This window comes from Chiloscyllium plagiosum, unplaced genomic scaffold (assembly GCF_037043375.1).
Source record: "Chiloscyllium plagiosum isolate Xiang-an unplaced genomic scaffold, Cpla_swu_hap1 HiC_scaffold_33, whole genome shotgun sequence".
NCBI classification, from domain to species: domain Eukaryota; kingdom Metazoa; phylum Chordata; class Chondrichthyes; order Orectolobiformes; family Hemiscylliidae; genus Chiloscyllium; species Chiloscyllium plagiosum.
In genome coordinates this window covers 14,898,287-14,922,837 of record NW_028270171.1, presented here as the reverse complement: position 1 = coordinate 14,922,837, position 24,551 = coordinate 14,898,287, and the positions used below count along the sequence as shown (strand labels likewise).

General features: G+C 46.6%; 1 protein-coding gene across 4 annotated transcripts in view; it reads right to left on the bottom strand.

Moving 5' to 3' along the window:
* LOC122542244 (transcription factor MafK-like) overlaps window positions 1–24,551 on the bottom strand; it is a 62,442-nt gene that overhangs the window by 4,085 nt on the left and 33,806 nt on the right. For 3 of the 4 annotated variants that reach the window (XM_043679781.2, XM_043679779.2, XM_087978302.1), the window contains one exon: window positions 2,647–2,709. The exons of the other annotated variant lie outside the window; for it this stretch is intronic. In XM_043679781.2, the coding sequence (XP_043535716.1) occupies window positions 2,647–2,682 (36 nt within the window). In that variant the 5' untranslated portion in view covers window positions 2,683–2,709. The remainder of the gene's footprint in view (window positions 1–2,646; window positions 2,710–24,551) is intronic. 4 annotated transcript variants of the gene reach the window in all.

The window sequence follows — 24,551 nt, the reverse complement described above, 5'->3', positions numbered from 1 at the left end:
GAGCACCTGGAGGAAACCCACACAGACATAGGGAGAACATGCAAACTTCACACAGACAGTCGCCCAAAGCTGGAATCGAACCCAGGTCCATGGTGCTGTGAGGCAGCAGTCCTAATCACTGAACCACCGTGCTGTGTTCCCACTTCCCCCCCTTCTCCCCGAGGCCCTTTGATCGGTTTGGCCCTGAACATTATATCTATCTAACTTTAAATGTTTTGCCTTCAACCACTTTCTGTGGCAGAGAATTCCACAGGCTCACCCCTCTGTGGATGAAGTTCCTCATCTCAGTTCTCAAATGGCTACTCCATATCCTTAGAGTCTGGCCCCCTGGATCTGAACTCACCTGTCATCAGGAACTTCATTCCGGCATTTGTCTGGTTTAGTCCAGTTAGAATTTTATGGTTTCTGTGAGACTAGTCAAAATGAAGCTCTAATACATCCAATATGTTCATACTGGTACACAGTGGGCCAAATGGCCAACTTTTGTGCCATAACATTTTGTAATTTCCAATTATTCCTAATTTTTGGAAAATTGGCTTTTCCCTCTGGGTACAGAAAGATGCAGAGTGTACAACTATACCAACAGTAAAAGGCAATGGCTCACTGTCATAGACATAGCAACCTCTGAAATACTATTATAGTAGGGAATATCTAATCTATCCAATTCCTGTGTGCATTTATCTCCATTTGTAGTGCCTTTTTTATGGCCCTCCCCCCTCTACTTTGAAAGTAGAGTCGCAGGTAGTGAAGGCGGCGTTTCATATGCTTTCCTTTATTGGTCAGTGTATTGAGTACAGGAGTTGGGAGGTCATGTTGGAGCTATACAGGACATTGGTTAGGCCACTTTTGGAATATTGCGTGCAATTCTGGTCTCCTTCCTATCGAAAGGATGTTGTGAAACTTGAAAGGGTTCAGAAAAGATTTACAAGGATGTTGCCAGGGTTGGAGGGTTTGAGCTATAGGGAGAGGCTGAATATGCTGGGGCTGTTTTCCCTGGAGCATCGGAGGCTGAGGGGTGACTTCATAGAGGTTTATAAAATCATGAGAAGCATGGATAGGGTAAATAGACAAGAGGAAGTGGTGGAGGTTACTACAATTGCAACATTTTAAAATGGGCTGGGTGCTGGCAGGTGGGATTAGATTGGGTGGGGATATCTGGTCGGCATGGACGAGTTGGATCCAAGGGTCTGTTTCCATGCTGTACATCTCTATGAATGCACTATGAAATATGTCTAACATTGGCCACTCGGCCCTTTGAGTCCGTTCTGCCACTTAAGGTGGTAACTGATGTGGTCGTGGCCCCCACACAGTTTCCTGCCAAGCCCCTAACGCAGGAGAAAGGGAGGACTGCAGATGCTAGGGAGTCAGAGTCAAAAGGCAGGCTGCTGGAAAAGTACAGCAGGTCTGGCAGCATCCGAGGAGCAGGAGAGTCGACGTTTCGAGCATGAGCTCTTCATTAGGAATGTGAAGCTTCCTCATTCCTGGTGAAGAGCTCATGCCCGAAACAGCGATTCTCTTGCTCCTCGGTTGCTGCATGACTGGCTGTGCTTTTCCAGTGCCACACTTTTTGACGCTAGCCCCCTAACCCATACGAACGTCAAGCAAAAACTTCTCACATTCAGCCCCAATTCAATGACCCAGCCTACACCATTTCTGGGGCTAGAGAATGAGGGGGGAGAAAGCCACATTCCCCTCCTTTCAGTCTTAAATGCAAGATCTTTTGTTCTTAAACTGTCTCCACAAGCTGTAGTGTGCACCAACTGGGGAAACGTTACCTCAGCATCGAGTCTGTCAGGGCCCCTCAGTAACCAATACTTCAAGAAGATCATCCCTCCCTCCCATTCGTCTAAACTCCACTACTTTATCTGTTCAACCCGACAACCCCAACCTCTGAAGAGTTAGATCAGCCTTGAAATATTGACTCCTTTTCTCTCTTCACCTGGTACTGCCTGACCAACCGCGGATCCCTGGCATTTTTTTTAGGATTTCAAGCATCTTACTTTTATTTAACTGAAGCATCCCAGCTAAAATGTCATCTCACACATCTAACTGAGGGGGGACAATTCTCAGCGCATGTTCCCCAACCCCTGTTGGGAAAGCTTCAGGCTCTTCACCCATCCTGTAGGCACCGGAGTTTGACAACTTAAACATCTTTCACTGTAACTTTTGTTAAAATACAAGTAACAATATATTACTGTTCTATTCCATTCCATTGGTTGACACTGCTCTGCTACTCTCTACATAGGGATACCCCTGAAGCCATGCTAATAAATTCTAATCGAACCCAATCCTTTTCCCTTCATTCAAATTGTGGAACATTCCAACAGAAGCAAATCACTCCTTGTTTGTCCTCCACATACAATATTCCCATGGGGTCAACCCAATTCCCATTATACATAACTTTTCACTTCTTCTATTTGCTTTTGGGTAACATGTGCCACATAGTATTTGTTGTCAAAAAGTGTTTGGCGCGAGAGAAATTAAAGCTCAATTCAATGGATCGGGGATGGGGAGCAGAGCATGGCATCGGAAAAGGTGGCCTGTAGTCACATGTAGGCCTAACTAAGAAGAATTGGTGGGTATCTATTGTGAAAAGCTACATGAACGCAAACCCTTCCTCTCAACTGGGAGCTAGTCTGCTCTTACCTTAAGTGCTTTACTCGCTCTGCTGCTGCTCATCATGCGTGGAACTTGGTCAGAACAGGATCCCTAAAAATTAATGAAAGGGAGAAGGTTAGCTAGTCTGTTCGCTAGGGAGTGTTGCCCTAGTTATTCCCATTGTGGCTCCAAAACCTTCCCAATTTCTGGCATTATTCCTTCCCTTCCCGCTTCTCATACTCTCGCTTTTTGTTGCCCTCATCAGATCTCTGAAGCGGGGATCAGAGGTTTTATTTTAAAATTCATTCACAGGAGGTGGGCATTGTTGACGGGGCCCTAAGTGTCCAAAAGGGCTGCTATCAGTTTAAAAAGAGGGGGAAAAAAAAAGAGGATTATCAGGGGGAAGAAATGAGCCCATGAATTAATTCCGCCGAACTCCCATTCATAAACCGAAAATTGAAAATGGACCATAGCAGGTACAAGCTGTGAACCAACCCCACTCAGAAATACAGCAATTACAAACAAGTTTGAGACTGGAGATTCTGCAGCAAGTGTTGCTTCAAAGCTTGTCTGTTATCTAGAAGGTATAAGTCAGGAGGGTAGAGGAATACTCTCGACTTGCCTGGATAAGCACAGCTCCAACACTGTCCAGAACAGAGATACCCATTTGATCAGCATTCACCATCTTTAACCTTCCCTCCTACAACCCCAGTGCATTGTGGCTGCAAGATGTATCATGTACAAAAGGCACTGTACTAGTCACTGAGGCTCCTTTAGCAACGTGACCCGACTACCTCAAAAGGACAAGGGCAGCAGATGGACAGATATCCAACCAACCCGGCTGTGCATTAATCTAACTTGGAATTACGAGTGTTCCTTCATCACCACCGTGTGTGGATCCTGGAAGGTGCAAGCCGACAGTGGATGTACCTTCAGCATGTGGACTGCAGCCGTTCAAGGGGCAACTCATTAACGACTTCTCAAAGACCATTGCCAAAGCTGCCCATGGTTACCAATGAATAAAGGAGGATACATTACTGGGATGGCTGTTGGATATTCCTTAAAGCCCTGGCATATGACCTCTTGTAAGGTCAGGTGCAGCAGAACATCCAATAAATCTGACCGATATCGAGATCAGAATCTCACAAGGGAGATGCACCATTTCTGCCACGAGGTAGACTTTTACTCCGATAGTGGACAGGACTATCGGAGTTTCTCTGTAACTGACCACAGCCCACATCGGGATCATCAGTATCCCCTTGTGTGGGAGAGGGGGAAGGTGGAGCCGAGAGAGGGAGGAAAGTGCAGCGAGAGTGTGAGAGAGAGTGTGAGAGAGAGTGTGAGTGTGAGTGAGAGTGAGAGTGAGAGTGAGAGTGAGAGTGTGAGTGTGTGAGTGAGAGAGTGACACACTCACATGTGTATTCTGATCTCGAAACATTAACTTTGTTTCACCTCTACAAATGCTGCCAGCTGAGATTCTCTGGCAGTCTCTGATTTCAATGTTATATTAGAGACAACAGAAAGACAAATGGAGAGAGAGACTATGCACAGAGACGCAAGACCACCCTGAATATCTGCTGGAGAGTTTGTGTACATACCCAAATACTTTCCAAATGCTGGGATGTTCCTTTCAGACATTGAGTTACAGATAACTGCCAGTCCCCAGGCTGATTTCTTCCTCAAGTCCCCTCGAAATCTCCTGTCCCTTACTTTAAACCTAAGGCACTCGTGTTGTGTGAGGAATAACTTCAATATAGACACAAACTCTGGACTGAGAAACAGACTGGTCCCTACCCTTTATCACCTACACATTGCAACTGGTCCTTCTGGTTAGTCTTTGATTTTCATTCATTCCTGGGACATGGGGGTCGCTGCTGGGCCAGCATTTATTACCCATCCCTAATTGTTCAGAGAGCAGTTGAGAGTCAACCATATTGCTACGGGCCTGGAGTGATGTGTTGGCCAGACCAGGTAAGGATGGCAAATTCTCTAAAGGATAGGAGCCAACCAGTAATTTTCTTTAAAATGATGGCACTGGACTCTTAACTCAAGATTTAATGGATTCAAACTACACCTTTTGTTGTGGTGGGATTCAAACCCAGGTCCCCAGAATATTAGCATGATCTCTCACTTAACAGGCTTGTGACAACCCCACTAGGCCCATCGTTTCCCTTTTTTGCATATTTTTATTTTATTGCAAAACTATACTTTATTCATTTTTTAAAAAATCATTTGTTATGTACATATGCACGGTACTGAAACAGTTCTGTACAGTTTTTGCAGATTTACAAAGCAAAACATTGGAATTAGATATTCCCTTCAGCCAAACATAGGCATTCTACTCATGCACAGCATTGCATGGATGTATAGTTACGTATGTACGTATTTACATGTTTTGAGATACCAGGAGGGTCTGATAACTGAATGGACTCTCATTCACCTTCAGCAGAAAGATCTCAGACAGTGGTCTTTCCCCTCAGCGACAGCTGCCCCAAGCCTCAGTGCATCCCTCAGCATGTAGTCATGGACCTTGGAATGTGCCAGTCTGCAACACTTGGTCAGGGTTAACTCCTTGCACTAGAACATCAACAGGTTTCAGGCAGATCAAAGAGCATCTTTCCCCAAGTCGATGGTCCTCCAAGTGCAATCAATGTTTGTCTCAGTGTGCATCCCGGGGAACAGACCATACAGTGCAGAGTCCCATGTCATGGAGCTGCTCAGGATGAATCCCAACACACACCACTGCATCTTTCTCCAGACTTCCTTTGCAATGACACATTCCGGAAGGAAATGTGTGACTGTCTCTACCCTCGGCAGCTGCTTCGAGGGCAGCGTGTGGTGGTGCAGACCGACCGGGCGTGCATGAAGGATCTCACAGGTAATGCTCTTCTCACCCCCAGCCAAGCCATGTCTTGGTGCTTGTTGGAAAGTTCTGGTGAGGAGGCATTCTGCCAAATGGCTTTGACAGTCTGCTCAGGGAACCGCTCGATAGGATCCGCCCTCTCCTTTTCCCACAGGGTCCCAAGGACACTACGTGCTGACCACTTTCTGATGGACTGGTGGTCAAAGCTGTTTGCAAATTTCTCCACAAAGGACAGGTGATCAGGAACGGTCCAACTACTTGGAGTGTTCCATAGCAGCGAGGCCAGGCCCATCCTTCCCAACACCGAGGACAGGTGGAACCTCAGTACGTAGTGACACTTGGTATTTGCATACCGGGGATCCACGCACAGCTTGATGTAGCCACACACAAGATGGCCGTCAGGATAAGGGCAGCATTGGGTACATTCTCCCCTCCCACCCCCAATTTATCCAAAGTTTTGTACACCGTGTCCCTGCAGATACAGCCCATCTTAGACCACAATGGCTCAGTGGGTTAGCACTGCTGCCTCACAGCGCCAGGTACCCAGGTTTGATTCCAGCCTCGGGTGACTGTCTGTGTGGAGTTTGCACATTCTCCCCACGTCTGCGTGGGTTTCCTCTGGGTGCTCCGGTTTCCACTCAGTCCAAAGATGTGCAGGTTAAGGTCGATTGGCCATGCTACATTGCCCCATCGTGTCCAGGGCTACGTAGGCTAGATGGGTTAGCCACGAGAAATGCAGGGTTACAGGGATAGGGGTAGAGGGCTGGGCCTGGGTTGGGATGCTCTTCGGAGGGTCGGTGTGAACTCAAATGGGCTAAATGGCCTGCTTCCACACTTTCGGAATTCTATGATAAGATGTAGGAGCAGAAGTAGCCATTCAGCCCATCAAGTCCGCTCCATCATTCAATGAAATCATGGCTGCTCGATAATTCCTAACTTCACTATCTTGCCTTTCCCGCCCCAAATGCTTGATTCCCTTCCTGAGTAAAAATCTGCCTGGCTCAGCCTGGAATACACTTAATAAGTCAGCCTCAACAGCCCTTTGTATTGAAGAAATCCACTGATTCACTAACCTCAGAGAAGAAATTCATCCTCATCGCTGTCTTAAATGTGCCACCCCCTTATTCGGTGATGCCTTTTGGTCCTAGATTCTGCTACAAGGGAAAACCAACCTCTCTGTATCTACCTTGTCAAGCCCCTTAAGAATCTTGTGATTTGCCTTTCATTTCTCTAAACTCCAATGTGTGCGCACGAAGATCTACCAACCTTTCATTGATTGAGAACAGCTAATGGATAATCACTTTAGAAGCACGAGGTAAGTTGAGGAGGCAGCGTCTCGATGAACCAGCACATGCATTATCGGGATTGGACCATTGACTCTGCTCTGCACCACACGCTATGTAAACAGGGAGAGGAATTTTCCCAGTCCAGGAACTGTCAAGAGCCAAAGTAGGCAATGGGGGTGAGGATGGTTTACTAATGGTAGTGAACAGGACTGTGTCGGAGTTCAGATACAAGCTTTCAATGTATTCATTGTTAACAGAAGACGTCAGCTGAAAGGCCAGAGAGAGGGAGCATTGGAACAGACAGATCGAAGTGTTACAGAGACAGGAGTGAGGAGTCCAGTGGCTGATAAACTGAGATAGAAACAAATTCACCAACACCTTCCACCCCAACCTCAAATTCACCTGGACCATCTCAGACACCTCCCTCCCCAGCGACCGACTAACCCGAGGCATCTACTACAAACCCACCAACTCCCACAGCGACCTGGATTACATCTCTTCCCACCCTGCCTCCTGTAAAAATGCCATCCCTTATTCCCAATTCCTCTGCTTCATCTGCTCCCAGGAGGACCAATTCCACCATAGAATTAAATCCCAGATGGCCTCCTTCTTCAAAGGCCACCATTTCCCCTCCCACGTGGTCAATCATGGCAATGTCTGATGAAGCGCTTTTGCCTGAAACGTTGATTTTCCTGCCCCTCGGATGCTGTCTGACCTGCTGTGCTTTTCCAGCACCACACTCTCGACACTAGAAGTAGAGATTGAGAATGACGTGGAAATGGAAGGAGGCAGTTTGGAGATGATACCAAGTGAAGATTCTTTGCAACACACACAGGTCTGACAGTAGGACACGGACACAACATGGACATTTACTATAAACCGACCGACTCCCACAGCTACCGAGATTACACCTCCTCCCACCCTGCCACACTGGCACCACCCCCCACCTTTTCCTCCACTACATCGATGACTGTATCGGCGCTACCTCATGCTCCCATGAGGAGGTTGAACAGTTCATCCAACTTACTAACACCTTCCACCCCGACCTCAAATTTACCTGGACCATCTCAGACTCCTCCCTCCCCTTCAGAGACCTCTCCATATCTATCTCGGGCGACCGAATCAACACGGACGTTTACTATAAACCGACCGACTCCCACAGCTACCTAGATTACACCTCCTCCCACCCTGCCCCCTGTAAAAATGCCAACCCATATTCCCAATTCCTTTGCCTCCGCCGCATCTGCTCCCAGGAGGACCAATTCCAATACCGAACAACCCAGATGGCCTCCTTCTTCAAAGGCCGCAATTTCCCCTCAGACGTGGTTGACCACCACATCTCCATTTCCCCGCTCCGCCGCCCTTGAACACCGCCCCTCTAATCGCTACCAAGACAGAACCCCACTGGTCCTCACCTACCACCCCACCAACCTCCAGATACATCGTATCATCCTTCGTCATTTCCGCCACCTGCAAACAGACCCCACCACCAAGGATATATTTCCCTCCCCTCCCCTATCAGCGTTCCGGAAAGACCATTCCCTTGTCAGGTCCACACCCCCCACCAACCCAACCTCCATTCCCGGCAATTGCAAGAAATGCAAAACTTGCGCCCACACCTCCCCCCTCACCTCCCTCCAAGGCCCCAAGGGATCCTTCCATATCCATCACAAATTCACCTGCACCTCCACACACATCATTGCCTGCATTCGCTGTACCCGATGTGGCCTCCTCTATATTGGGGAGACAGGCCGCCTACTTGCGGAACGTTTCAGAGAACACCTCTGGGACACCCGCACCAACCAACCCAACCGCCCCATGGCTGAACACTTTAACTCCCCCTCCCACTCCGCCTAGGAACATGCAGGTCCTTGGCCTCCTCCATTGCCAGACCATGGCAACACGACACCTGGAGGAAGAGCGCCTCATTTTCCGCCTAGGATCCCTCCAATCACAAAAGATGAATACAGATTACTCCAGCTTCATTTCCCCTCCCCCCAACTTATCTCAGTCCCAAACCTCGGACTCAGCACCGCCCTCGTGACCTGCAATCTTCTTCCCGACCTCTCCGCCCCCATGCCCTCTCCGGCCTATCACCCTCACCTTGACCTCCTTCCACCTATCGCATTTCCAACGCCCCTCCCCCAAGTCCCTCCTCCCTATCTTTTATCTTAGCCTGCTTGGCACACCTTCCTCATTCCTGAAGAAGGGCTTATGCCCGAAACGTCTATTCTCCTGCTCGTTGGATGCTGCCTGACCTGTTGCGCTTTTCCAGCAACACATTTTTCAACTCTCGACAGTAGGACAGGCTAACAGTTCAAATAAAAGAGAGATTGCTGGAGGAACTTAGCATGGGCAGAGACAGAGACAGAATTAACAGCACGTCCAACTGGACACTATACTTCTCCCTCTTCGTAGATGCTGCCAGACTTGCTGAGATTCTCCAGAACTTCCTATTTTATTTCAGGGGCCTCCAGTACTTAGCTTTTACGAGGTTGATAGCTCAGTTTATTTGACTCCAGAATTCCAGTAATTTCCCGTCTCTTATAGAGTCACGGGATTAACCCAGAAGAATGACACCGTGATGTAGTAATGGCAGCAGTGATTGAGAGGAGAGTGAGAGCTGCGAGGGGAGGAGAAGCTCTGACCCCACGTGAAGATAACGAGTGTGTGATTTGTTGCAACCCCATTGAGGTACAGTCCCATTCTGTCATGGAGGCTACTGTCAGACTGTGCATTCTCTCCTCAGAGTCTGCCTCATCTCAGTCACTGCTTTGGATTCTCAAGTTCCAATCCACATCTTCATTTCCACCTTTCCTTCCATGTTGCTGTGTCCATGTCCAGAAACAGCACGAGAGGAACACCGACACCGAGCAGATGGCAACGGCACCTCTCTCTCTCTCTCTCTGGTGCGGGTTAAAAATCACAACATCAGGTTACAGTCCAACAGGTTTATTCGGAAGTATTAGCTTTCAGAGCGCTGCTCCTTCATCAGGTAAATGTGGAGCAGGATCATAAGACACAGAGTATATAGCAAAAAGATCACAGTGTCATGCAACTGAAATGACATATTGAACAAACCTAGATTGCTGTTAAGCCTTTCATCTTTTAGAATGGGCAGCAGGTTTCGGTTCACTGATATGTAAATCCCAGAACTTCTTCCATGTAAACCTGTTGGACTATAACCTAGTGTTGTGAGAGTTTTAACTTTGTCCACCCCAGTCCAACACCAGCACCTCCACATCTCTGGCCCAGGTTATACACAGCTTGGTATTCTGAATAATAACTCTCTCTATAGTCCAAGTTATACAGAATACTGAGCTCTGAGAGACACCATTCATTGGTACAACATACTCCAGTCTCTCTTCTCAAAGTCTCAATAGCAATGTGACTTCTGATGTCAGTGTTACATCACATCTTTAACACATGCATTCCCATTAGAAGAGATCCCAGGTTCATGAATGGACTCAGATCTCAAATCTCTAAGTTGATTTGTACATGTGTTAGAACACAATACACACGTACAGTATAAACGGTTTATAAAGTAAAGCAAATATTTGCACATTGGATCCTTAAAATTAATACTAATATGGAATCTCGGTCATAGGCACGATTGTGTGTAAGCTGGGGACCCCCTGCATAACACTGTCAAGATTAAACAGACAGTGAGCATTATCACTTTGAGACACCTAACAAGCTTAGACCAGCTTCCAATCAGCAGTCAGTGAATATCCTTCTCTGAGGACCCAGTCAGAGAGGACAAAATTCCCCAATTGTTCCCATAAACCCTCAAGATACAGCTGATAGAAATGATACAGAGATAAAGAGAGAAACATGGAAGAAGTGACACAGAGAGAATAAAAGCAAGAGAAAGGGAAATACTTTTAAAATTCACTCGCGTGATGTGGGTATTACCTGTCCCTAGTTGCCTTTGAATGGAGAATCTTGCTAGACCATGTCAGAGGGCAGTTGAGAGTCAACCACATTGCTGTGGGTCTGGAGTCACATGTAGGCCAGACCAGGTAATGATGGCAGATTTCCTTCCCTGAAGGACATCAGTGAACCAGATGGGTTTTCCAACAATGGTTTCATGGTCATCAGTAGTTTTGTAATTCCAGCTGCTTCTCGAATTCCCTGCTGGGATTCGAACCTGGGTCCCCAGAGCATTACTGAGTTTCTGGATTAATGGTCTCACGATAATACTGCAAGGCCATCCCCTACCCACAGACTTGTAACTGAAGAACAGGCGCAGAAAGAAAGATAGAGGACAGTTATCAGAGGAAGCTGAGAAACTATTTCGCCTCCCCATCCACCCACCCTGATCTCAGCATCTATTGGAAATTCCAAAGTTGGGTATTTTTCATTATCTAATCATACCTGTTGACTGCTCAGGATCAATTGGCAGCATTGAGGATTCCAGGTTCAAGCTTCCACCACCTGACACCCCAGCTAGTAGGTACCAGCTCAGCGAGCAAACTTACAACCTTAACCTGAGCTACAAATCTTCTTAAAGATCGCAAGCCAAGTGAATGCTGAATCGGGGGTGTGTGTGTGTGTGTGCGCGAGAGAGAGAGTGCGAGAGAGAGAGAGAGTGCGAGAGAGAGAGAGAGAGTGAGAGAGAGAGAGAGAGAGAGTGCGAGAGAGAGAGAGAGTGCGAGAGAGAGAGAGAGTGCGAGAGAGAGAGAGAGTGCGAGAGAGAGAGAGAGTGCGAGAGGCTCCTCTTATTGGGTCTCCATTGTAGCTCCTCGGAGCCAAAAATCCCCTTTTTAACATAATTGAGACTGCATCCAACGGATTATCACTGCAGGGTCAAAAACCGAACAACACAAGGTTATAGTCCAACAGGTTTACTTGAAATTGCAAGCTTTCAGAGCTCCGCCCCTTCCTTAGGTTGGTATACCACAAAAGCGTGCAATTTCAAATACACCTGTTGGACGATAACTTTGCGTTGTTCGATTTTTGACCCTGCAGTGATAATCCTTTTGTTGCAGTCTCATTGATGTAAAAAGGGGATTTCTGGCTCAGAGGAGCTGCAATAGAGACCCAATAAGAGGACAAAGGGATACTGCATGAAGTAAAGTCCAGAGCTTTAGGTCAGACCGGGTTCAGGGATCCATGCGGAGGGTGGGTCCATCAGGGGTGAGTGGGTACACATGGGCACAAGGAACCCACTGGATGAGGCACCCTCCTTTCCTCTCCCTTCCTATATCACCACAGTAGCGACAGAAATGGGCTCTGCACGGCACTTAATTGGTAACCTAAATGCAGCGTGCCCAATAGCAGGGCTGGCAACTTATCCACCCACTGTAAATAGTGGTTCAGGCTGGAGGCTGGTAGAGATGTGGTACCCATTTTACTTCACAAGTCCTCCACCAACACAATCCACCCCACCTCAAGGTCTCAATGCCCATCTTGTCAAACCCCTTTACAGCCTTTTAATGAGAACCCTTCATTCTTCTAAACTCCAGGGAATCTAGGCCCAATTTATCTCACATCGAGTCATAGCTGTTAAGATCCCAGCTGACAGGATTACTGGTCAAGGTGGGATCCCAGCACGACACCTGGCTTGGTAGGATCATACAGCATGTTTTCTCATTGACGTTTCATTTGGTTTAAACTTACCGGAGTCCTTCCCATTTCTTTCCCTGTGGAGACAGTTTGAGGGTTGCATTCCAAGTCAGCTGTTGTGAACTTTTCACAAATCAAAGCGCCTAAAAATTCTCAATTCTAACAGCATGCAGATTTCTCTCCAAACTCTCCTGGCCTATAAGTGTTTCAAATTGGACACTTCTCTACTAGCGGGTGACTGGCGTCCATGAGCTCCTGGGCTGAAAAATGTGTTACTGGAAAAGCGCAGCAGGTCAGGCAGCATCCAAGAAGCAGGAGAATCGATGTTTCGGGCATAAGCCCTTCTTCAGGAATGAGGATGGTGTGCCAAGCAGGCTAAGATAAAAGGTAGGGTGGAGGGACTTGGGGGAGGGGCGTTGGAAATGCGACAGGTGGAAGGAGGTTAAGGTGAGGGTGATAGGCCGGAGAGGGGGTGGGGGCGGAGAGGTCAGGAAGAAGATTGCAGATCAAGACGACGGTGCTGAGTCCGAGGGTTGGGACTGAGATAAGGTGGGGGGAGATGAGGAAGCTGGAGAAATCTGCATTCATCCCTTGTGGTTGGAGGGTTCCTAGGCGGAGTGGGAGGGGGAGTTAAAGTGTTCAGCCATTGGGTGGTTGGGTTGGTTTGTGTGGGTGTCCCAGAGGTGTTCCCTGAAACGTTCCGCAAGTAGGCGGCCTGTCTCCCCAATATAGAGGAGGCCACATCGGGTGCAGTAAATGATGTGTGTGGAGGTGCAGGTGAATTTGTGACGGATATGGAAGGATCCCTTGGGGCCTTGGAGGGAGGTGAGGGGGGAGGTGTGGCCGCAGGTTTTGCATTTCTTGCAGTTGCAGGGGAAGGTGCTGGGAGTAGAGGTTGGGTTGGTGGGGGGTGGGGGGTGTGGACCTGACAAGGGAGTTGCGGAGGGAGTGGTCTTTCTGGAACGCTGATAGGGGAAGGGAGGGAAATATATTCTTGGTGGTGGGGTCTGTTTGGAGCTCCTGCTAAGAGAGAGAAGCTTAAACTGGCTTTTGAACTCAATCCCTGATCATTCGATTCAGAAAACAAATGCAAGTAGAGTCAGAGATATACAGCACGAAAACAGATCCTTCGGTCCAACTCATCCATGCCGATCAGCTATCGCAACCCAATCTAGTCCCACCTGCCAGCACCTGGCCCATATCCCTCCAAACCCTTCCTATTCATATACCCATCCAGATGCCTTTTAAATGTTGTAATTGTACCAGCCTCCACCACTTCCATACACTCACCACCCTCAACGTGAAAAAGTTGCCCCTTAAGTCTCTTTAATATCTTTCCCCTCCCCACCAAGCCTATGCTCTCTAGTTCTGGACTCCTCCACCCCAGGGAAAAGACTTTGTCTATATACCCTATCCATGCCCCTCAAGATTTTATAAACCTCTGTAAGGTCACCTCTCAGCCTCCGACGCTCCAGAGAAAACAGCCTCAGCCTTTTCCAGCAACACATTTTCAGCTCTGATCTCCAGCATCTGCAGCCCTCACTTTCTCTCAGCCTATTCAACCCCGGCAACATTCTTGTGAATCTTTTCTGAACCCTTTCAAGTTTCACAACATCTTTCCTATAGGAAGGAGACCAGAATTACATGCAATAAAATGACTTTGTTCATTTACTCCGACAGGCAGAAGCTCCATAGTATAAACATCATTCGGTTAACACCACAGAGATCTGCAGTCACATACTTTAGATTACTGTTCCAAAGTGACCTGCTGACATTTTTATTTAAGAAACAAAAACCCTTCATAGAACTAACCCATACCCCTTTATTTTGATATCCACATTTCAAACGACAACCTTTCACCACATTGGTTAGTGTTTTATTCAAGAGACTGACCTTGGAATCTTTGCTGACTCACTCTAAAGCAATGATTTCCTTCCTTGAACATATACAACACACAGTATTCCAGCTGTGGTTTCACTAAAGCAGTGTACATTTATCGCCAGACTTCCTTATTCTTAGACCCCAATCCAAAAGGCCAAACAAGCCATTTGCTTTCCTAATTGCTTCTTGTGTACACATACTAACTTTGAATTGGACAGAATTGGTCAAGAATCATGAGTCTCTCTGAACATTAACAACTTCAAAAGTCATTTTTTAAAAATCCCAACTTTCTATTATAATGGCCAAAGTGAACAAACTCACATTCCCACATTATACTCCCTCGCCCACCTTGATGCCCATTCAATCAGCCTTTACAGCCTCTTCAGTTTAAATTCTTACCCACCTTGTACTGTCTGAAAACTTAGTCATGTTTAGAAGAATTGGGCGGGGGGGGGGGGGGAATCTTATAGAAATATATAAATTATGAAGGGAATACATAAGATAGAAGTGGAGAGGTTGTTTCCACTGGCGGGTGAAGCTAGAATGAGGGGCCATAGCCTCACAATAAGAGGGACCAGGTTTAGGACGGAGTTCAGGAGGAACTTCTTCACCCAAAGGTTTGTGAATCTGTGGAATTCCCTGCCCAGTGAAGCAGTTGAGGCTGCCTCATTGAATGCTTTTAATTTTTTGAACAGTAAAGGAATTAAGGGTTATGGTGATAGGACGGGTAAGTGGAGCTGAGTCCATGAAAGGAATCAGCCATCTTATTATTGACTGGCAGAACAGGCTTGAAGGGCCAGACAGCCTACCCCTGCTCCTAGTTCTTATGTTCTTTAGATAGCATCTAAATAACAGACTCTAGATTAGAGTGGTGCTGGAAAAGCACAGCAAGTCAGGCAGCATCCGAGGAGCAGGAAAATCAAGGTCTAAATAACAGACCCCCAGCAATAACCCTATGTCATTCGCCACTAGGCACAGCCTACCAACCTGAAAATGCACCATCACTGCTTCCTGCCCGTTGAGTAATCTGATCCATGCCAATAGGCCAACGTCAACACCACGATATCTTATTAAATGTACTCAATTTTTGACTACCATTTTAGCAAATGTCTTTTGGAAATTCAGTTGCACTACATGGACTGGTTCCCCTTTATCTACTGGGCAAATCCTTAAAAGAAAACTCTATAACCAACTTGTCAAACAGGATTTCCTTTTCATAAAATCATTTTTGCATGCTTTAATCATGCTTTACTTTCAGAGCATTATCAAAACTTCCTTAAAACACCAGCACTTTCCTGATGATTAGTGTCAGGCTAACTGGCCTGTAGTTTCCGGTTTCCTCTCTCCCTCCATGCTTGAATAGCGTTTTTTATTTGCTAATTTCCAAACTGCTGGGACCACTGCAGAATCTAGCAAGTGTCTGAAATTCATATCTAGCATCTCCATAGCTCTCTCTTTCAGACCCTCAGGGTGGTGGCTCAGTGGTTAGCACTGCTGCTTCACAGCACAAGGGACCCAGGTTCAATTCCTGCCTCGGTTGACTGTCTGTGTGGAGTTTGCACATTCCCTGTGTCGACCTGGGTTTCTTCCGGGTGCTCAGTTTCCTACCTACAGTCCAAAGATGTACAGGTTAGGGTGGATTGGCTGTGCTAAGTTGCCCATAGTGTTAGGTACATTAGTCAGAGGGAAATGGTTCTGGGTGGGTTACTCCTTAGAGGCTCAGCATGGACATGTTGGGCCAAATAGCCTGTTTCCATGCTGTAGGAATTCTGATCAAAAATGTATGCCATCACGCCCTGGGTTTTTTAAATTGAGTTTTGAATCCTTCCAACTCTCATCTGATATTAGAGTCAAAGTCGTACAGCACAGAAACAGACCCTTTGGTCCAACCAATCCATACCAACCATAATCCCAAATTAAACTGGTCCCACCTTCCTGCGCTTGGCCCATATCCCTCCAAACATTTCTAATTCATGAACTGGACACAGTACTCCAGAGGAGGCCTCACCAACATCCTGTGCGACCTCAACATAACATACTTAATTATCTTCATTTCCTCACTCCTATTAGTTCTTAGGTTCAACACTGTTCTGCTTTATAAACAATTTGGAAGGCAGATGGAAAGACATACTATAGAAATGTAAGATCTCCTTTCACCCAGACTAAAGAGAGGAAGCTATGAAGCTGAAACCAGCTGGAGTTCAGGAGAGGTCATCAAGTAGAAGTTCAAGCGAATGTTGCTGGATAAGGACCACATACAGACTTTCATGCACCTCATCCTCCGAATGAGGGATTTCGGAGTCAGACCTAATTGGTGTCCCGACTGCTAACTGTTTTTCTTCTTTCTTTCATGGGATTTTGGCAAGGCCAACGTTTGTTCCCTAATTACCCTCAGACTCCACTGTTGGCGCATGTCAGGGACATTTAAGAGTTAAGGGTGAATCATGCTGCTGTGGGTTTGGAGTCATGTATAAGCCACACCAAGTAAGGACAGCTGAGTTCCTTCTCTATTAAAGAACCAAATGTATTTTTACAACAGTTAATATAGGTTACAGGTCTCCATTAGTTTAACATTTTAATAACCCTGGAATTTTTTTTTTTAAAAGTCCAATTTCTTCATCTGCCATGGTGGCATTCAAACATAGAATTTCAGGACATTAGCGTAAGATTTAAAAAAAAATTCATTCAAGGTATGTGGACATCAGTCTCAGGCCAGCATTTAATACCCATCCCTAACTGCCCAGAGGGCCATTAAGAGTCAGAGTCAACCACATTGCTGTGGGTCTGGAGTCACATGTAGGCCACACCAGGTAAAGATGACAGTTTCCTTCCCTAAAGTACATTAGTGATCCAGATGGCTTTTACCGTCAATTCACAAAAGTTTCATGGTCATCTTTAGACTCTTAATTCCAGATTGGATTCAATGTCCACCATGAGATGGAACCTGTGACCGCATTGGGTCTCTGGATTAATAGTCCAGTGATAACAATACCGCCTTCCCTTCTGGATTACTAATCTGGTGCCATCTTTGCTGGTGGTTCTTTTCCTCCTCCTTATACCCATTGACGTTAGTTTCACGGTCACCATGAGATGAATTTTTAATTCTGGATTTATTCACGGAATTTAAATTCTGCAGCAACTGTGGTGGGATTTGAACAAATGCCCGATGGGGAATAACCTGGGCCACAAATCCAGTCATTACCACTGCGCCAGTCTGCCCAACAAATATGAGATTAGATTTTATCGTCATGTGTCCCCAAGCACAGAAAAGTGCATAGAGTCATCACTCTCTGCCGCTATCTTAGAATTCCAAATAAGAAAAAACAGAAATAAACAATAAAAAAAGCAGAAATGAAAGAAACTAAAACAAAAGAAAAGTCAGGTTCCTGTCTAGTCAGTCACTCGCCTACTCAGCCATGATCATCCTGGCTCTCCCTCCCCCGCCCCAACGCAACATCAGCTGAGGCCTGAAACCTCCACCACCTCCAGAGGCCTAGTCGAGGACCTCACCACCACCACCGCTGGTGCCCCAGGTCTTGCACCGGGCCCACATTGCCAATGCCACCTTCCTCCACTGATGCCAAGAATATGGTAAAAAGATGCTGATGAAAAAGCTGAAGAGAGAAGAAAAGACGTGGCTGGCCTGGTGCTCAGGATTGGATGAGCCCTAGGTTCAGGCTGCCCACCCTGCTGCCACCATCTTGAAAATTTAGAGTCAGAGATGTACAGCATGGGAAACAGACCCTTCGGTCAAACTTGACTGTGCCGATCAGATACAGTCGGTTCTGTTTTAACATGATAGTTCCATTCTCGTGCGACCTTGCGTTATAGGAAAATCGCGCAATAGCTGTGCCATTTGGGGCCGGAATCACGTTATAGCCAACACAGGGCCAGGAAAGTTTGCGTTCTACAAATAACAGTCTACATTCTTCAATTGTGTTAACAAGTGTTCCTTCAACCCAAATTGGCTTTATAAGCAGAATCAACTGTATCCTAGATTAATCTAGTCCCATTTGCCAGCATTTGGCCCATATCCCCACCCCCATACCCTTCCTATTCATATATTTCATCCAGCTGCTTTTTAAACGTTGCAATTATACCAGCCTCCCAACTTCCTCTGGCAGCTCGTACCATACACGTATCAACCTCTGTGTGAAAAAGTTACCCCTTAGGTTGCTTTTAAGCCTTTCCTCTCTCACCCTAAACCGATGCCCTCTAGTTTTGGATCTCCAACCCCAGGGAAAAGACCTTGTCTATTTACCCTATCCATGCCCCTCATGATTTTATAAACCTCTATAAGGTCACCCCTCAGCCTCTGATGCTCCAGGGAAAACAGCCCCGGCCTATTCAGCCTCTCCCTATAAGGTCAAACCCTCCAGTCCCGTTGTAATTTTTTTCTGAACCCTTTCAAGTTTCAAAACCTCCTTCCCCTGGGAGGGAGACCAGAATTGAACACAATATTTCAAAATTGGCTGAACCAATGCCCTGTACAGCTGCAACATGACTACCCAACTCCAATACTCAATGCACTGACCAATAAAGGTGAATAAATTAAACACCCTCTTAAACAAGGAGATTATCCTGTCTACTTATGGCTCCAATTAATTTGTCACAAAAATACAACTTATAAAGTTCAACATCCCTTCCAAAACAGAGTGTCACCCATGTTTAATAAGCTCAAAGCCACATCCTTTGGCTTGTCACACAATCTCCTATCTGCTCGATACAGTTTACAGATGCCAATTACCTCTGGAATGTTACACAAGTGCACTCTCTCAGGCAGTGATGGCAGGCTATTGGAATGTGTGGGACATCAGAGTCAAGCCCAGACTCATCCAACGTTAAAACCACCCCGAGCCAGAATGAAAATAAACCGAACTGCTCAGCTGGTCTGGCAGCATCAGTGGTGAGAGAAACAGAGCCGGCATTTCAGATCTGCAATTCTTCACCAGGTCCCACAAACCCCCCCGGTCTCAGTGTGTGACTTTGGTACAGAGTACCCGGGCATTGGGCACAGAGCTGGTTCCATTCTCCACCCTTAAGTGCAGAGAAATTCACACAGAGTGATGAAAGAAATGTTCAATCAGGAGAATGGGCGATAAAGTCATTTCAGAAAGAAATAAAACTGCCCAACAGTGCAAGAAAGAAACTGCAAACATCACAGCGAAGGGAACAAAGTCCGAGATTCTCCACCCCCCCACCCCCAACCTGGCAGGAGGTTGTATGCATCAATTGGAACAATATCTTACCTGTTAGGTGTTGGGCAATATTCCAAATTGGCAAGGGTGGAACTGACCGAAGTCTCAACTTCCTTATTGTTCCGAGGAACGCACACAGAAATGGAAGGTTGTTTATTTTTTAAAAAGCATTCTTGGAGGAGTATGATTTTCAAACTGTTTATTCAGCAAATTCTCAATGAGTCACTCATTACAGGTCAGACCTGTGTGCCTACAAGGAACTTGTATTGCAACGAGATACATTCAAAGAGCAAGGACCTGGTGCATCATTTTGACGCAAAAGACCAAACCTATCCCAAGTCACTTAGCGACGAGGATAAAGCAAAACCAAAGTAAACAGCAACGTCCCAAGTTTCAATGGGAATGGGAATGAGGCAAGCAGGGATTGACGCAAGTCACAAAACTGCACTTGTATAATGGAAGTTATGCAAAGCATGGCATCTTATTTTATTCATTCATGGGATGTGGGTCTCGCTGGCTTGGCTGGTATTTGTTGCCTGTCCCTAGTTGACCTGGAGAAGGCGGTGGTGAGCTACCCTCTTGAACTATTTCAGTCCACCTGCTGAGGGTTGACCCAAAACGCCCTTAGGAAGAGAGTTCCACCTGATGACAGTGAAGGAACATATTCATACAAGTTACAAAAGGAAGCCCAAGAGATGGCAACTGGAGAAAATTTACTCCACAGCATGGAAAATTGCCCAGGTATATCCTGTTTCGATCCAGCCAAATGTCACTCCATCAGACCACCTGCCAAGTGACCAAAGGGGTCATTGCTGGTCTTCTCCAGCAGCATTTCACATGATAACCTGCTCCCCGACACTCAGTCACTGAGACCGCTCTGCTTCATGTCCCAGTTTTGGCCTCTGTGATGGTCCAAGGGCAATGCAAGAGCTAAATTCAGGAGAGGAGGAGGCATGACTACCTTCAATAACAAGCCAGCATTTAATCCACTAGAACACCAGAGAGTCCTGGAAATGGAAACCCAGGGGAAACCTCTCCATTCATTACAGCCTTACCTGGCACAAAGGAAGATGGAGCTTGGTCATCTCAGCACCAGGACATCTCTGCAGGAGTGTCTCATGGTAGATATTATCTAATGACCCTGTTCAGAGATGTTGTGTTACACATCTCTAGAGCTGGTGGGTCTTCAACCAAGTCCTCCTTACTCAGGAGGTAGGGACACAGTTTCCCAGGGTAGTGTCCTTGGCCCAATTATCTTCAGCTGTTCCATCAATGGCCTTCCTTCGGATTTGAAAAGAACGGGCTGTTCATTGATTGCACAATTCGTAACTCATCAGGTCCTGAAAAGCAGTCTGTACATACACTCAGCAAGACATGGACCTCCAATTCCCCTCAAAAGACTATGAGCAACATATCAATTACATGGTCTTCAAAGAGGAAGATTCCGGGTCACCTCCTTCAGTAAATCAACATCAGTGGCATCTTCATTCTCTTCCACACTCTCCTGAAAGAGCAAATTAAGGTCTTGTGCGTTATCTTGACGGTAACCACCTGTATCCTTGTTGCTGATTTCTTCCTCTGCACCAAGCCCCATGTTAGAGAGAAGAGAAAGGCCCATGCTATTTTCCTGTGGTCAATGAAGCTTCAGCAATGAAGATGGATTTAACAGTGCGATGAGAATTTTTTCAACTGAATAAAGATGATCCAGAGCAGGGTGCATATGCCTCGTACTCCCCTTTGCACCAGACACTGATGTGGGGGAGAGGGGGAGAGGGGGAGAGGGGGAGAGGAAAACTCAGGCAGGGTATGGTGACTGAAGGATGGTCGTGCCTCCTGTGTATGCACATTTTTGCTTTCTTGGTCACAAGCGTGACATCTGACCACTAGAAACTGTCTTGTTATTCTGAGACATGGTCTTTACCTTCCCCCCACCCCCCCCAAAAAAAACTCTCTCACCCATCTCGGAGACACTTGTAGACTGATGTGTTGTGCCCTGGATTTGTTTAATCCCAGTACTGTGAGTGGCACGTTGGCAAAGTGGTTAGCACTGTTGCCTCACAGCACCAGAGACCCGGGTTCAATTCCCACCTCAGGCGGCTAACTGTGTGGGGTTTGTACATTCTCCCCGTGTCTGCGTGGGTTTCCTCCCACAGTCCAAAAAAGTGCAGGTTAGGTGAATTGGCCATGCTAAATTGCCTGTAGTGAAGGGGCAAATGTAGGGGAATGGGTCTGGGTGGATTGCTCTTCGGCGGGTCGGTGTGGATTTGTTGGGCCCACGGACCTGTTTCCACACTCTAAGATTACTGGAAATCTCCTGTCATTGTGGCATACTGTTGTAAAATGGCTTCTCAAAAGGAACAGACGTAGGCTATTCAGCCCCTCGAACCTGTTTTGCCCTTCAACGAGATCCTGGCTAATTTGTGGCCTAACCCTAAAGCCTTGCCTTTGGCCCACATCACTTAAAACCTCTGATGAACAAAAATCTCCCTCCGGTCTCACGCGGCATGGGAGACATTCAGCATCACTGATCGGGAAAACATTTTGTCGATGGCATCCATGATGCCAGTGTGGAACATTAGTCATGACTGTACCCCCTTTCAGTTTCCTTACTGCTCCTTTAAAAAGTTCTCTGATTCACACAAAATGCACTCCAGAAATTCACCAAAGAGCCTCAGAAAGTACCTTCCAAACCCATGACCACTTCCATCTGGAAGGACAAGGGCAGCAGATACTTGGGAGCATCACCATCTGCGTGACCCCCTCCAAGCCACTCACCACCCTGGACATGAAAATATATCACCGTTCTTTCACAGTTGTTGGGTCAAAACCCTGGAATTCCCTCCCTACCGGCACTGTGGGTCAACCCACAGCAAGTGGACTGCAGCGATTCAAGAAGGCAGCTCACCCCCACCTTCTCAAGGGCAGAAAGGGACGGGCTATCAATGCTGGCCCAGCCAGCGACGCCCAAGTCCCACAATATAAATTTTAAAAAATTTGACTCAGTCAGTGGGCTGGTCTATCACTGTAGAGTGTTTGGAAGTACCCCCATCCTGTGGCAGGAATGGACAGGCTTGGCATTGAAGGGCTAATACCCACCAGAATGGCCTCTCTTCCCACACTGCCTGCTGGTAGGTCCCCCATGTGCTCGGTTATTTCCCCCATCTGTATTGGCACGCACTGTAAATGAAAGTAGAAATCAAAGGCTCCAATCGCTTCTCTACAGCTCGCTTTGACCCTGCTGGGTGTGCCAAAATATTGTCGCCTCCACTGCTGCTTGTGCGCAGGGCTGACCCCCCAACCTTGCTCGATCTCTGGGAGGGGGGCAGGAGGTCATGGTTGAAGTGGAGACGCTGGTTAATTCACGCCTTAGTTGGAGGCTTTGCTCATAGTCTAAGGCTTCACGATCGGCTTAGCTGCGCCTTTCTCTGTCCCTCAGCGCATGTTAAACTGGCGGTCACAAGACCTCTTTAGCAATCCGCTGACTGGCGTCTTGTCGTGGGTGCTCCCCACAGCATTCTCAGTCTGGGATCACGTCTACGTTGGCTTGCCTTCTTTCAAGACATTAACCGGGAGCCTTGTAAATGGTTTCCACACCGCTGCCACCATGTTACAATATCAGGATTTATGTTCTCGGCAGAAGAGAATCTGTAACCACATCCATCAACACTAACATTTGTGTAAATTATTAATAGCGTCCTACTTCAGTCTCTCCTGTTCTTCTCCAGAGCTTTCTTCAACTTATTTCCAATTGCATACAGCTGCCAACTCCAGATGTTACAGAAGCTGCAAACAGGACACTTTGAGCAGGACAGGAACCTATAATCAATTCCTTCACTGGGTATAAAATGGGCACCAAACCCACACAGAAACAGGAAAAGGAATTGACCATTCAGCCCCTCCAGCTTGTTCTGCCATCCCACCCAATCATGGGAGTCTCGGTAGCGTTCATGCCTCAGGATCACAAGCCTCCCTCCAGGGGCTCGTGTACAAACAGAAAAAAACACAAGGCTGCCATTCCAATGCAGCAGGGGATCTATACCCGGTCCCTTGGCTCAGTTATCCCTCAGTCGACATGACATGAAAACGGATCATCTGATCAATATCCCATTGGGGTTTTCGGAGTTTGTCAAGTATGTAACCATAGCCAATCACTATTATAACAAACTGTGGCAATCTCTCCTTTCTCCCAAACTTGTTTGAGGTTTGGATCATTGGATTTACTTTTTATTCATTCACGGGATGTGGGCGTCGCTGGCTAGGCCAGCACTTATTGCTCATCCCTAATTGCCCAGAGGGCAGTTAAGAGTCAATCACATTGCTGTGGGACTGGAGTCACATGTAGGCCCAACCAGGTCAGGTTGGCAGTTTCCTTCCCTAAAGGACATGGGTGAACCAGATGGAGTCTTCCCTGACAATTGGCAACAGTTTCATCATTGGACTCTTAATTCCAGCTTTCTATTGAATTCAAATTCCACCATCTGTCACAGGAGGGACTCAAATCCAGGCCCTCAGAGCACTACCTGGATCTGTGGTTGAATAGTTCAGTGATAATACCACAAGGTAATTGGTCCAGGGTCAGTGGTTTACCATTGCCTTCTTTAGGATGGCCGACCAGGCTTACTGCCTGTGGTACAAGGTTATGATTAAAAAAGGGTTAACTTTGAGAGATGATTAGACTCCACCCAATTTGATAACACAACACAGCCTCAGCCGGAGAATTGAGGAGTCCAGCCCTCGATCCAGATTAGGGTACGTAATGGTAGGTATTATCGCGAGGTTATTAACCTGGCGAGCTAGGTAATTTTCTGGGGACCTGGATTCGAACCTTGTCATAACAGATGGTGGAATTTGAATTCAATAAATATTCAATAAATTTTCAATAAATTTTCAATAAATACAGAAATAGGCTCTTTGGTCCAACTCGTCCATGCTGACCAGGTTTCCTAAATTCAACTGGTCTTATTTGTTTGCATTTGACCCATATCTCTCTCTAAACCTTTCCTATTCATGTACACATCCAGATGCCTTTTAAAATGTTATAAATGTACCAACTGCCACAACTTCCTCTGGCAACTCACTCTTATATATGCACCACTCTATATATGTGAAAGGATTGTCCCTTAGATCCCTTTTAAATCTTTCCCTTCTCGTCCTTAA